At 46.8% G+C, this 13,453-nt stretch overlaps 3 protein-coding genes across 4 annotated transcripts in view; all 3 read left to right on the top strand.

Moving 5' to 3' along the window:
• The first annotated feature begins 1,829 nt into the window (after positions 1 to 1,829).
• On the top strand, positions 1,830 to 5,649 carry LOC125951985 (pancreas transcription factor 1 subunit alpha). The gene is made up of 3 exons (XM_049681173.1): positions 1,830 to 2,264; positions 2,610 to 2,926; positions 5,416 to 5,649. The coding sequence occupies exons 1-3, from the start codon at positions 1,846 to 1,848 to the stop codon at positions 5,583 to 5,585; spliced, it is 906 nt and encodes a 301-aa protein (XP_049537130.1). The 5' UTR covers positions 1,830 to 1,845; the 3' UTR covers positions 5,586 to 5,649.
• Positions 5,650 to 8,105: 2,456 nt separating this feature from the next.
• LOC125951989 (uncharacterized) lies at positions 8,106 to 9,028 on the top strand. The gene is made up of 2 exons (XM_049681178.1): positions 8,106 to 8,454; positions 8,545 to 9,028. Exons 1-2 carry the CDS (start codon positions 8,215 to 8,217, stop codon positions 8,992 to 8,994), a joined length of 690 nt encoding a protein of 229 aa, XP_049537135.1. The 5' UTR covers positions 8,106 to 8,214; the 3' UTR covers positions 8,995 to 9,028.
• A 323-nt stretch (positions 9,029 to 9,351) lies between these two features.
• LOC125951982 (serine/threonine-protein kinase stk11) overlaps positions 9,352 to 13,453 on the top strand; it is a 4,508-nt gene continuing 406 nt past the window's right edge. The window contains exons 1-7 of one of the 2 annotated variants that reach the window (XM_049681170.1): positions 9,352 to 9,518; positions 10,113 to 10,571; positions 10,647 to 11,009; positions 11,075 to 11,211; positions 11,283 to 11,468; positions 11,540 to 11,703; positions 11,768 to 13,453. The exon at positions 11,768 to 13,453 is cut by the window's right edge and continues 406 nt beyond it. In XM_049681170.1, the coding sequence (XP_049537127.1) occupies positions 10,188 to 10,571; positions 10,647 to 11,009; positions 11,075 to 11,211; positions 11,283 to 11,468; positions 11,540 to 11,703; positions 11,768 to 12,150 (1,617 nt within the window). In that variant the 5' untranslated portion in view covers positions 9,352 to 9,518; positions 10,113 to 10,187 and the 3' untranslated portion in view covers positions 12,151 to 13,453. Of the gene's footprint in view, positions 9,519 to 10,112; positions 10,572 to 10,646; positions 11,010 to 11,074; positions 11,212 to 11,282; positions 11,469 to 11,539; positions 11,704 to 11,764 lie in introns of both variants that reach the window. The other variant, XM_049681169.1, reaches the window with a different exon arrangement.

The raw sequence follows: 13,453 nt of genomic DNA, 5'->3' as shown, positions 1-13,453 counted from the left end.
CCTGAGGCAGGAGGCCACAGGCATGCTGCCGTGGGGTGAGGTGCGATGTCCTGGCGCTAAACCACCGCGGGGTCAAAGGTGAGGGTGCAAACATCGCCCCTCTTTCGCGGCTATCACCCGCTGTTGCTTCCCATGAGCAAACATACCGTCATCGAGGGGCAACGAATTGAAATCCTTTCGGGCGTGTTTCGAGAGGAATGAAAACATATTGATCCTAATTTGTTGATTCGCGTTAAAGCAACCGGGGTGATCTTAGAGGATGAACATGGTAGCAAATGTCTTGGAAATATATCGGCAAATATTATGGTATGGTGTACGGCACAGCAATAAATCATTGAAGAACTCTATTATACATCAGCACAACCATCGAATGCTCATTATGCACACAAAATAGATCAGAGTAATTAAGAACACATAATAATTGATTATTCTGAGATAAAAGTAAAGCGTATTGTACTTTTACGAGTAATTAGTAGGCTGTGAAAAATACACGACAACTTGTAAAATAAATTAAACAGAAGTGCATTAGAAGATGAAAAATTTAAGATAATTTTAAATATTCAATAACTCCCAAAAAAGCAAGAACATGTTTACATATTCTTATTCATCTTCACATTCTTAGATATAAAAAAACCTTTAAACCATTATCTTTCGTTAACCACAATTAGTCGAACACGAACACCAACGATGAACAGAATACATCGAGAGCTATTAGGTCACTTATCCTAACTAATTACTATCAGTATCTAATCACCGCGAAGGTTATCATTTCAAAACAAAACCATTCTGTAATAAATCCTGCGACTAAACTATCCGAGAAAAAATAAGACAAAGACTTCCCAAACTACTGTGGAATTATGGTATCATAGTGTTTTTTTCCCCGTTTGCTAATTCCCTATTCATAATTTCCCCAAGAGTATTGCAACGACTCTATAAATCTCCTCAACGATGTGTGAAAATATGTGAGAAGATGTACCCTCGTTCAGCAGGATCAATGCCGCGCAGTGCGCAGGAACCGATTCACACCGGACAACCGGCCAACCTGCCCTCAACCAATAGAAACACCGAGGGGCGTGGTTTTTCAATCCTTATCCTCCCGGCACCACGAAACCACAATCATGGTCCCTTCAGTGTGTAAAATGTGTCCAGGGGAAAGCATGCCTTGCTTTGCCTACAACACATGACACAGCCCCTATTCCACCTTTTCGAGGGCTCGACGCGGTTTGGGAACTCCGGTGTGCCGTATACTGCAGTTTCTCGTAGGCCAGCATCGAAGAAGGTCCTTCCCTGGGGGGTCCTTTCAATATAGAGAGACCGAACGAGAATCACCTCCTGCAGTGGAGCAAGGTGGGTGGGAGTTAATCTTGGCATCCCTGGCGTACTCGCCACCGTCACCGTTTGTTCCTATTGTTCCGGTCTAAGTGACGACACGTGTGCGACACGACACCGGCGTGTGCCGCGCGCGGGTTTGTTATCGGAAGTGATTTTTTCGGGTGCAAAATGATGTGCTAATTGAAGTGGTAAAGTGTTGTTTGGTATGTTGAGCATACTACAAAACCCACCGTGTGTTTATCCTGTGACACGTGACCATGGTGGGAACTACCGTGGACCCCAAGCGTCGTGGGTTAACAGCACGGAGCGTGTGGCATTTAATCTGATTAGCGCAAAGTGAGCAGCAGCCCTGTCTGAAGGTCGGGCTGAGAGGGTTGTATAAGAATGTGGAAAAACATGTAAAGTGCAGTGTATTGTTAGTGTTTAATCGGTGGAGCAATCTAGTCAAATTAGCCTACCACTTCTAGTCATACTTAGTCCTTGAGTGAGTCAGTCAGTGAGCCCAGCGGAAAGATGTTTTCGATGGACTCTTTCGACTTCGAGGCGGTTATGAGCCGCCATCTGTTCGAGGGACCGTCGGTTCATCAACAGCAGCAGCATCAGCAGCAGCAACCGTTGCATCATTTACAGCAACATACGTTGCTGCTGGAGGACGATCACAGTTTGCATACGAATACGCTGCATCACAATCATCACCATCAGCAGTCTCATCAGCAACAGCATCTGCTACAGCAGCAGCAACAGACACCGCATCAGCAACAGCAACATTTGCAGCATCAGCATCAGCATCATCATCTGCATCAGGCAAACAATGTGGATTCGACCACCTCGAACAGTTCGGATTTCTTCCTCGGCGATGACGAAAACAGCACGGACAGTGAATCGTACTGTGGTTTCAACAGCGACCAGGAGAATAATGATTCAATTAAAGAGTAAGCATTTTTTTGTTCGATGTTTGATGAGCAGTGATAGGACTCTTTAATGCTATCCAAATTTGTGTTAAATGCACCATTAGTCACAATCATTAACCAGAGATTCCGATTTATGTTTCTCAAATCATTTTTCATTTTAAAATAAAACTATACTGAAAAGACCATTTTGTCAATTTATATAATCTTTTCTTAAATTTCCGACTTTTGATTTAAAGATCTAGTTATTCACTAATTGATTTTAGAGTTCTTAGTAGCTCTCAGAACTGTACTATTAGAGTAGACGAAATCACGGTGGGTGGCATTAATTTATGCTCTTATCAACTCCCATGTCCTCTCACTTGCCAGGATCTACGGTAATCGATCGTCAAAGTACCGGCGGCCAAAGTGCGCCTCACAGCAGGCTCAGCAACGGCAGGCGGCGAATCTTCGCGAGCGTCGCAGGATGCAGAGCATCAACGAGGCATTCGAGGGTTTGCGGACCCACATTCCAACCCTGCCGTACGAGAAGCGGCTCAGCAAGGTGGACACACTGAAGCTGGCCATCAGCTACATCTCGTTTTTGGGAGAAATGCTGCGGAAGGATAAGAACGGCAACGAACCGGGCACGAACGGTGTCAAGCGGCTTCCGGTCAAGGAACCACCGAAGAAGTTTATCGTGCGAGGTAAGATCCGACAATAGGCCGCGACAGTTGTGCTGTACTACTCTCCAAGTCGAAGTGTCCATATCTCCCCTATTCTGGTGCATCTCGGGAAGTGCTTTTTTGTGATATTTCCCCGTAAATCTCACGCAAATTAAGCTAATTCCCAACCAGGTGACGCAAACTGCCCAGCCCAATTTATGATCACAAATATTGCGTAATATGTTGATTTACAATACCCTACATTGCTCCTTCCGATTTTTTTTTATCTCGGCTATAGCTATGGTCCTTTCTGCCGACCTACGTTTGTGGTGATCGACAGTTGCGTAGATGTTACCATTTTTTCTCTTCTCTGGCCGTGGGCCAACTGTGCCGCACTGTAACTGGGTCTACGGGCTTTGGACGAACTGGCAAACGGCTGTGTTTTGGTAGAAAGCAAATGTTCCGTGGCGAATCGACGGTTTCCGACGATGATCATGACCATCACGGTGTGGTATTCGGCCGATTCGATTGCTTTCGTATTGCATGGAAGCAACGTGGGGCGTGCAATCCCTTCGCCGACCGATCGACGGTGTCCTTGCGATGAGCAATCAAGCGCCGTGGCAGACTGGGCCAGCCTCGCCCGAGCCACGATAGGGAGAGCCCATAATTCACCGGAAACCGTGACTGATGCAGTTATTGTGTCACGGTGTTGTCTGAAACCGGGCCTGAATGTGGTCCGGAACAGGCAACCGGTAGTTTCGATTTTGCTGGGGGGAGCGAGGGAAGAAGGCTCGTCTGATGAGCCCCGTTTCACTGCCAATGGCAAGGCAGAAGAAAGGCCACCGAGCAGGCCCCTCCGGTCGCCGGTTGCTCCGTGTGGTGTGGCATGAATAAATGAAAACACTTTTTGGCAGTTTCTCGGTTGCCGGTTGAAAATTGAGCTCATCGTTCACGTACTGTCCTCCTGCTGCTTCGCGCTATTCGAATTGATCGATATGGATGGGTTGTAGGTAGATCGCTTGTGCTGCGTTGTGGTGGCAGCTGGGAATGGGAAAACCTGGCGCATTTCCAAGGGGTTTTGCAGAGTCCTTTGCTGCAGAGAGAATGCTTACGCAACGTGCTGTAGAGGCAATGAACTCCGTGATGATCGTATTAAAAAATTTGTCGTCAAATTATAAATTGCATAGAATGTTAGATGAAAATAAATGGACGAAAGGAAAAAGATATTATGCTACTATGTACTATGTAGAGATTAAACTGAGATAGGTTGAATTCAAACATTAATGGTTGCTATATGCTACTAATGTTATAAAGTTTGCTTCGATTTTTGGCGCAATCAATGCAAAGTGGACGTTTCGGATGTGCTCAAGCTACTATTCATATTTCATGATTTTGCATTTATGTTAAAGTTTAATAAATTTTTAATAGAACTGCATAAAACATTGAATGATTTTTTCCACTTTCTCAAGCGAATCAGCTCGAGAAAAAAAAATAAATACGTAAGCCAAATAATGTTTCGAATAAAAAGATTAATTTAAGCTTGCAGAACTAACTTGAAAACAGTTTACCACAAAACAACAGTACTGTTTTGAATTAGAACTTGTATTCTGGACCCCTCCTTCTGCTTTTTCCTGATGTGGAATTATGCATAAAACACCACAAAATTGAAACTACTTCTGTACTGTTCTCGGTATAAACCTCCATTAAAGTTTAACGAAGCAGGAACCATGGACCACTTTAGTAGACATCTCGATCGATTTAATCCCACCCAACGAATATGGCGTCACCATTGCGGCTCTGCTGCTTAATGCGACTATATTTGTTCCCCGTACATTCAAATCCTCCACCCAGAACACACCCACAGCAAAACATAGAAGCACCTGAACGATGAGCCCAAAGTTCTCACGCCCATCCTCCCATACAAAATAACAAACGACAGGCGCTTTTGGAAAGTAACATCCCTGTGTGAGGTCGAGGTGGTGGGGCTGTCCCCGACCGTTGCGTGTTGCGGACGATTTTGCGCACAAACCATCAGCATCAGCAGCTCCAGGAGAAGGGAGCCAATGCATATAGGTCCCTTTTTTGCCATCCATCCATCCATCTACGTTGGACCCTGGGAAATGCGAGCACATGCGAGCCGAGCTCATTCGTATTTGTTATCTTTGTAAACAGCGCTGCACTGCGCTGTCTAGCGATGACCGGGCCTCGAACTGAAACCGAACGAGCCCCCAAAAATGGTGTATTCCATTTGGATGGAAACATAAAACGAAAAACAGGACGCCGGGGGATAAACCTCCGAAAGGCAAAGGGCACTTATGGATCGGATCGGATGCGGTAGGGAGGAAGGATTTGTAAACACACTCGACGGGGAAATTTGTAGCCATTTCAAGTCCACTTCCGGGATCGGAAAAGGAAGCTTCCACCTTTTAACACCACGCTGTCGCCATACGCCATGACGGGATGCTGTTTGTCCTTTTTGCTTTAATAGTAGTTTCATGTTTTGTTTCTCCATTTTCTGCTGCACTCGCTAGGTGGTAGCGGCCAGACCCATTCGTTATCCTGGCACCGGAAGGGCGATCGCAACGCAAACGGGCGCTACTTTGCGCGCATTTGGCGACCGGAGGATCCGCGGAGCAACAACCATCGCAACGTGACCGCCGGCGGTGGACCCTCGACCTACGCATCGAATGGCATCTGTTGATCAGGGGAAAATGGAACTATGTGCAACTGAAAGAATCGCAACAAAAGGCAACAACCTTTTCGGAACAACAACACTCTAGTCTTGGCGCTCTTGCTGCGAGAGACAAACCAGGCGCAACGCTTGGCAAAGTCTCGTACGGCGGTGCGAACGCCGTCAACTATTTGTAAATAAATTTTAAAATTATTATTTTAAAATATTTAAATCAAACATCCGCGAGCGTGTGTGTCACCTCCTATTTGCGTTTGCGGCCAGCAATGGTAGGTATGGTTCCGAATGTTTCAGCTCCTCCATCCTAGTTCCCTAGTCACTCCAGGACCCGTAATCCTTTTAACGGTTGACACCGCGTACTGTGTGCAAAAGCTGTGCCACCCCGGTGATGCGCTACACGTTAACGGACAGGGGCGGTTCGATTTGGCGTAGTGGATGGATGGTTTTTAAATGGTGGTTCCCTCACCCTCTCGATTGCTTCATTAAAATCATGTTTCACGTGAGCCTCATCCTTCGTCACGAGCATTTCTGCTGTTTCCCTCCGACCGAAAGGGTGCCAAGTTTGTTGTTTTAATGTACTCACGGAGGTCCTTTTTACGAGAGGGAGACCCTTCCGATCGCTTTATGCCTCTGGTGCTGGTCGACGATCATCGCCATCAGTCTGATGTTATTTCCCGAACTCACGTGTGTGCTCAGAACCTTGGAAACCGTTGTCAGCACCTGAGTAAATAAAACCCACGGGGCCCGGAATCACGAGGACGGTATTTGGTTTCAATCAAAGACCTACTTGCTGCTGGTTGGTGATATGTTAGCGATATGTTTTGGTTAATTTCGTGTGCCAGCGAAATGGTTGGTCGCTGCAAATGCAGGACACATGTTTAGCAGCTCATTTTAAATCATTAATCATTGATCTGGTGTGCCAAAAGGTGCCATTTTGAGTAACTTCAGTAACGTCTATTGATGAGTTTAAAGTTCGCTATGTATTAAAAATCATATTGTTGATAGGTAGAGTAGCGTTCTGAATTGCTGGACTGAAAATTAGGTCTACATAAACAGCGTCGCCTAATCTCGCTTGAAAAACTTCCCCGCCCAGAAAGGTTTATCAAAAAGTAGACTTTTCAATTAGAACGTCCTCCGGATTAAGCCTGACACTTGATGGAGGGAACGCTTAAGTTGCGCCTCAGCTGAGGTATCACTGCAATCCGTTTTGATCGGATTGATAAAAAAATATCCGGGGCGCGATTGAATTGACGAACTGGAAACGTTTGCAAAACTAGAATAACAAAGAAAAAAGAAATATCAAGGATACGATCTTCAACCGGATCATGGATGAATCCCCGGACCAAACCCGAGAGATGTGCAGTCGATGATAAATTAGAGGGGTTGCCTACCGTATAGGGACATCATCAGGCCCCGGTCCCGGTTGGGTCACTTAATTGCATTTGAATCGAAGGGGTGCTAAAATCCTTCGGAATCGTTTAAAAAAAAAAAAAGATCCGGCCACGGTTTCGCGCACCACTGCCTACCACTGAAAAGGGTGGAAGCGCCGGTTGATTCTCGGCCTCGCTTGCCGTTTCTTGTAAAATTTAATAAAACCACCAATTGAGATTAATATCACCACTTCAGAATGGAGATGGACGCTTTATGTCGCCGAAAGAATAATAAAAAAGCGAAATGGGACCCGGCATGGGATTGGGATTGAGGAAATCCCTTTTTGTCAGTTGTTGTGACATTGGCAACTTGGAGTATGTTAAACAGTGCGAGCAGATGAAAAGAATAAAAATTGATATGAGATTGATCCGGAGGACTAGAGTAGTTTAATTATCTTACCTTCATTTCAACGAACCATTGTGGCATCGATCACAGTTGCCATGCGAAAACGTTGGCCACTATTCCTTGGTACTAGAATGATCGAACTGACCATGAATATTTATTTAATTTAAGCTTGGCAATCATTTACAACATAATCTGTTCCTTCAATATTTCAAACCAAAAAATTACGATAGCGCTTAAATACTTGAAACAAATACTAACTATCCCAGTCCGACGTTGCGAATAGGCGCATATTTTTGTACAGCTGGAGTATATTTTTTGAACAAATTCAGGTATAATTTTGAAAGAATCGGCAATTTGATTCCAAGTTCGGCTGTTCTCCTCAAATTTAACATTTGATCCACGTAGCGATGTAGGTTGGTCTGATGTCTCGCATATGGCAAATAGAGTTAAAGCCGAAATAAAAAAAGATACAACCATCGTGCCGAACGCTTCGTTCAAGCAGAAAGGTTCAAAAAGTGGTTGTAAAATTCTGTTGATTGTTTTTTGTTTAACGACCGCCGGTCGCCATCATTCGCGCGGCGGGCCAGCCTTCATTCGCATATTGTGAGCAATCTGCAAATCAGCCCAGAACCAGTTTCACTCACGTGATTTAGGTACAAACACAGCTATGGAAGATAAGATGTACCCAGCACACGGTGATCGATCTTCCAGCATTCATTGCATAACAGGTTGGTGGTCAGTCTAGCGGCAAACGTTTTCTATCGCGCACGGACACCGGACTGCAATCGTTGGCTCTATTCAACCCGAGAATCACAGTGAACAACATCGCCAGCTGACCTGTTCATAGAAGCTTCATTCCGAAAGCATGGGTGATATAGAGATCGTGCGGTACGAGGACCGCTACCGTGAACAGGCGCTGGAAGTGCTGAGAAAATCATTTTTTCTACACGAAATGGTTTGCATTGGAGCGGAAGTGGACCGGACACCGCAGGCCCAGAAGGATCTCGAGCAGCTCTGTCTGGATGTGGCCAATGGGGGTGTTTCGTTGATCGCACGACACCAACCAACCGATACGATCGTCGGCGTTTCATTTAACGTGCTGCAGGTAGGTTCTATCGCAATCAAACGCAACGAAGTGATGACCGTAGTAATCGCCTCTGTGGCCTCGTTTCTTTTCTGTCCGTCCTTCACCCAGACTCCCAGCGGACCGGATGATTGCAACTACTTTGAGCAGTTTCGTGACACCAAGTGTACGACTGATAGCTCGCGGTCACTGATGCAGTACATGATCACGATGGACGCGAAGGTGAACCTGTTCGAGCGGTTCAATGTAACGTGCCTGCTGGAGATCATGTTTCTAGCCACCCTGCCCGATTACGAGGGACGCGGCATTGGAACGCGGTTAGTAGAGGAATCGGTTCGGCTAGCGCAAAAGTTGCGTTCCGAGGAGGCCAGCACTGCAAAAAAGCCTCAGCTCGTTTCGGCACTCTTTACCTCGAAAATCTCACAGCGAGTAGGAGAGAAGAATGGATTCAAGGTCGTGAATCAGGTGCCCCACTCGGAGTTTGTGTTTAACGGGAAAACGTATGCCGATCGCGCCGGGCCCGAGCATCCGTTTTCTACGCTTGTGGTGAAGCAACTTTAATAGGTCGATATCTCTAAAACAAATAAAGAAACCCCATTACCTCTACTACATTTTAAACGTTAAAACGAGGGGAGGGAGATGCCATATCATTTTCAATGTCGAAAGATAATATTGGGGTAGTTTTTCGCACCATAAATTGATTTAATCTTTTGTTTAAGGTTCTTGTTCATTCCACCGGTTTTTTAACCGCCAAATTTTGAAATGGATGTATTTCGTTTTTATCGTTTATTTCGGGTGATTTGTCGAGCTCGAAATTATGGCTTTTGCCATTATTTCGAGCAGTTTTTCGAGCAACAAATCAAGTTGCTCGAAATTATTTGCTCTTCTTGCTCTTCTTTTTATTCTTTTTTGAAAAAACCAAAACAGAGGAAAATTTTTCGCGTTTTTCGTGAGTTTTCGTGAATTTTCGTGCGATCCGGAGTTCTCAGAGTCCCCCCCGCACCTCCCGCCGTCGTCCGCGTCGAAAAAGAAGCGTGGAAAACCGTAGAAAAAGCAGAAAACCGGAGCGCGAAGAAAAACCAGAGGTATAGTCTTTTTTTTAACCCCCAGCCATAGTCTTTTGATTACCCTTTTCGGCCGGCTCCTCCAGAGTTGATTACCCTTTTGCGGAGATGATCACCCTTTTTTGGGCCTTGCAATTTTGAGGTTATCCACGACGAAGGTGACCTTGACTGATCAGCTGCTGGACGCCAAATCGGAGGACCAATCAGAAATCAGAATCGGAAAGGCCGGATCTTTTTCCGAAAAGCCTAACTTTTTTGGGTTTTCCATGAATTTTCTTTAAAAAAAGGCATATATTTTATTACTTAAACTAAAATAAACTATAAATTTCATGGAAATAAATTAATTTTTATTCATAATAATTTTAAATTTCTCCAAAAAGACCGGGCTGAACCCCGAAAACGAATCCCAAATCCTTTTTCTGGCGTCCTCCACCTCGATTTGGAAGGCCTGAGAAGACTTTCCGGGCTGGGTCGTCGTCTGCTATTCTCAGAACTTCCCAGCCCTCCGAATCCGGGCTTCTCCGTCGTCCCCAAATATCCTTCTGAGAACTCTCCTCTCGAACGCTTCGTCTTCCTTTTTTTTTATCCTTCCGCTGTTCGTTCCTTTTCCTACAGCCCGGGCCACGGAAAACATGAACGCGTAGATCGTCGTCGTCGATTCTGCTCCGCGGCCACTCCGAGGGCCTCGAAATGAACGCCAGTCTGTCCACCGAAAGTCCTCCGGTCCACCCGCCGTCGGAAGACCGATTTGCGTACGCCTGCGAGGAGCCGACGAGCGAGTCGGCCACGAAAACGGAGAGCCTCGAGGACGTCTACAAGACCTGCAACAGCCAGTCCGTGGTGGAGTGGATTAACGACGACGACGAGCTCGAGCGGCTGGACCTGCCGATCGGCCTCGATCCGACCAGCACCGTCTTCAACCGGGTGGACAGTTCCGACATCATCTACCAGGAGAAGAAGAAGAAATGCAAACTCGTCGGCAAGTACGTGATGGGGGACATCCTCGGCGAGGGCAGCTACGGCAAGGTGAAAGAGGTGCTCGATTCTGAAACGCTTAGCAGGCGAGCGGTCAAGGTGAGTCCCGGGTCAACCGGATTAGCGCACCTCGGGCTAACGATCGATTTGGTTTCTATTTTCGTTCCACGCCAGATCCTCACTAAACGCAAACTGAGACGCATTCCAAATGGCGAGCAGAACGTCGGACGAGAGATCAAGCTGCTGCGGAAGCTGCAGCACCGGAACGTGATCGAGCTGCTGGATGTGCTGTACAACGAGGAAAAGCAGAAGATGTACCTCATCATGGAGTACTGTGTAGGGGGCCTGCAGGAGATGCTCGACTCGGTGCGAGACCGGAAGCTGCCGATGTACCAGGCGCACGACTACTTCGTGCAGCTGCTGGACGGTCTCGAATATCTGCACGGTCGTGGCATCATTCACAAGGACATAAAGCCGGGCAATCTGCTACTAACACTCGATCACACGCTAAAGATTTCCGACTTTGGTGTGGCGGAGGTAAGCCGTGCCGGATCGGGTGACGATCGAAGCATGAATTGTCTACATTCCCCCCCACTCCACAGGCACTGGACATCTTTGCACCGACGGACGAGTGTACGACCTCGCAGGGTTCGCCTGCCTTCCAACCGCCCGAAATCGCCAACGGCCATGAGGTGTTCTCAGGATTTAAAGTTGATATCTGGAGCACGGGCGTTACTCTGTAAGGGACATCCGGGACAGCTGTTGTACCGTGTTCCCTAATACTGACCATTTTGTCTCTCTTTCTTGCAGGTACAATATAACTACCGGATTGTATCCGTTCGAAGGTGATAATATTTATAAATTGTTAGAAAACATAGGTAAATGCGAGTGGCAACCGCCCGAATGGCTGGAATGTCGGTTGGCCGATCTGCTGGTAAACATTCTCCAAGCCGATCCGGCAAAACGATTCACCCTGCAGCAAATTCGCCACCATGAGTAAGTGTGTGAATCGTCCAGAACCGTCGGCAAATCCGTCTACCACAGACGTCTGCTTCTCTGCCTTCCAGATGGTTCCAGTTTGCACCGGTTGCTTCTAGCCCGCCCGTGCCGATACCACCGCTAAAGGGCGATTGGCATCGGTGCTCCACCGTGTTGCCTTACCTGATAGCACACCACTATGAGGGCGATCGCGATATGCCGGCCGTTTACTTCACCGAACACGATATCAACGGTAAACGCTTCCCCAGAACTGCTTTCCTTTCGGACTTTTCCTCTTATTTTATTTCTTTTAGAAGAAATGGCCCGCCAGCGATACGAGCAGGAACAGACGCTGCTCGATCCTAACTATCTCGGTCGGATGGAGTCACTATCGTTCAATTCGGAGGACGTTAGCCTGCAGGATGGTGGTTCACGTTACCAGCAGTACATCACGACCGGTAGTACCGGTGGTGGTGGCGGCGGCGGCGGTCGTGGAGCCGGATCGGAAAAGCGACCCTCGAGAAGCTTCTCGCTTTCGCCGAAACCGAGCCTGAGGCACACAGTTGCCGGTCCTATGATGGTACCCGGCTCCACTAGTAGCTCAACCGGTGCGGCCAACAACAGTAACAGCAAGCGGCGAACGCGAAAAACCGTTTCCTGCATATCGTGGCGCAAATGGCCTCACTGTAGGCAATCGTGAATGCCGTGCAGTCGAGGTCTTGATTGACAGAGAAGGTTGTAAACTCAGGTTTCGTAACAGTCCCCCCCCTTCACGCATACACCACACAGCGATACGAAATCATACTCTGGATGGGCCCACTACCTTCCACTTTAGCTTTGTTGTAGTAGATTTTCTTTTTAGCTTTTGATGCAGCCTTAAACATGGCCCAGGACGATCATCTAAGAACTAGTTTTCCTTTTTCATACGCCCGTTTTACACACATACAAAGACACACACACAAACCCACGGTTAGATAGCAATCGATGCACCGGTTCAATCTCGTCGCTGCCTTTTTAGTATGGTTTGATGCCGTTAGTTTCTATTTTTGATCCCCATTTTTCTTCGCTGTCCAATCAGGAACAGGTAGTAGCACTAGCAGTGGCCACACGATGTAGATAGTCCAAGAGGAGTCCCCTGTCGAAGGTGTTGACGGTTCACATAGCATAACCAAAGCGGTACACGGACGAACGTGTACCCTATTCACGTTCAACAGATCAAATATTAAATATTTAACGATGCCTTGTCAGTGAGATGCCCACCAATACGTCAGTTCCGCCAGTCAGTTATAGGGTTCGCGAGGGGTTTGTTAGACCGCAAAAAAACTTAGAAAAGAAACTCCAGCTCCGCTTGAAGTGTTCTACTAGATTTTCGTACGCTTATCGCTTCGTCGCAGGGACATCTCAATCGTCAGCATGTTAAGCGGAGAAGTGGAGAAAATAGGAAATAGGCCAACGGAAACTCCGCCATAGAGCACGGATAAGTCATACCCGTTTCCCTGCATACGCGTGTGCCGGACTGTATTTTTTAAGAATGAAATTGGTTGCTACGGTAACAAATGATCTGTGCGAATGCGTGTGTGTGTGTGCATGTGAGTTTGCGCGAGCGTACTAGACTAGTCAGCCAGCCAGCCAGCTAAGCTTATAACGAGTTTGTCTTTGAATCTTCAAGCATCTTGGCATCATAGCATAACTGAGAGTGGAGTTAGGTAACAAAGTTGGCCTTGGCCACGTAGGCCACCACCATACCTAACCAGGCCCCGCGCGCCATGGCCCCACAATCCTGTTAGTACGCATCAATCAGTCTTCCTTGCCATAAGAAATAAAAAACAAAAAATCACACAAAAACAGCACATTAACCGCGACGATAGAGCCACCTACGGGATTATGGAGCAACATGTGTAAAAAGGATGATGGCTTTAAGAGAAAAAAAACTTATATATACAACTATATGATATGGTTACGCAGAAACACACAGATACACCCCCTCCCCCTACGTAATTTAC

The sequence above is a fragment of the Anopheles darlingi genome, chromosome 2 (assembly GCF_943734745.1).
Source record: "Anopheles darlingi chromosome 2, idAnoDarlMG_H_01, whole genome shotgun sequence".
NCBI classification, from domain to species: Eukaryota; Metazoa; Arthropoda; class Insecta; order Diptera; family Culicidae; genus Anopheles; species Anopheles darlingi.
Note: the sequence above shows the minus strand (reverse complement) of the source record. Positions and strands in the feature narration are given on the sequence as shown.

Bases quoted from the DNA above. Each gene is read 5' to 3' on its own strand.
- LOC125951985 (XM_049681173.1), top strand. From the start codon at position 1,846: ATGTTTTCGATGGACTCTTTCGACTTCGAGGCGGTTATGAGCCGCCAT. The intron at 2,265-2,609 runs GTAAGCATTTTT...CTCACTTGCCAG, and splicing joins AATAATGATTCAATTAAAGA to GATCTACGGTAATCGATCGT. The intron at 2,927-5,415 runs GTAAGATCCGAC...TGCACTCGCTAG, and splicing joins GAAGAAGTTTATCGTGCGAG to GTGGTAGCGGCCAGACCCAT.
- LOC125951989 (XM_049681178.1), top strand. From the start codon at position 8,215: ATGGGTGATATAGAGATCGTGCGGTACGAGGACCGCTACCGTGAACAG. The intron at 8,455-8,544 runs GTAGGTTCTATC...TCCTTCACCCAG, and splicing joins TTTCATTTAACGTGCTGCAG to ACTCCCAGCGGACCGGATGA.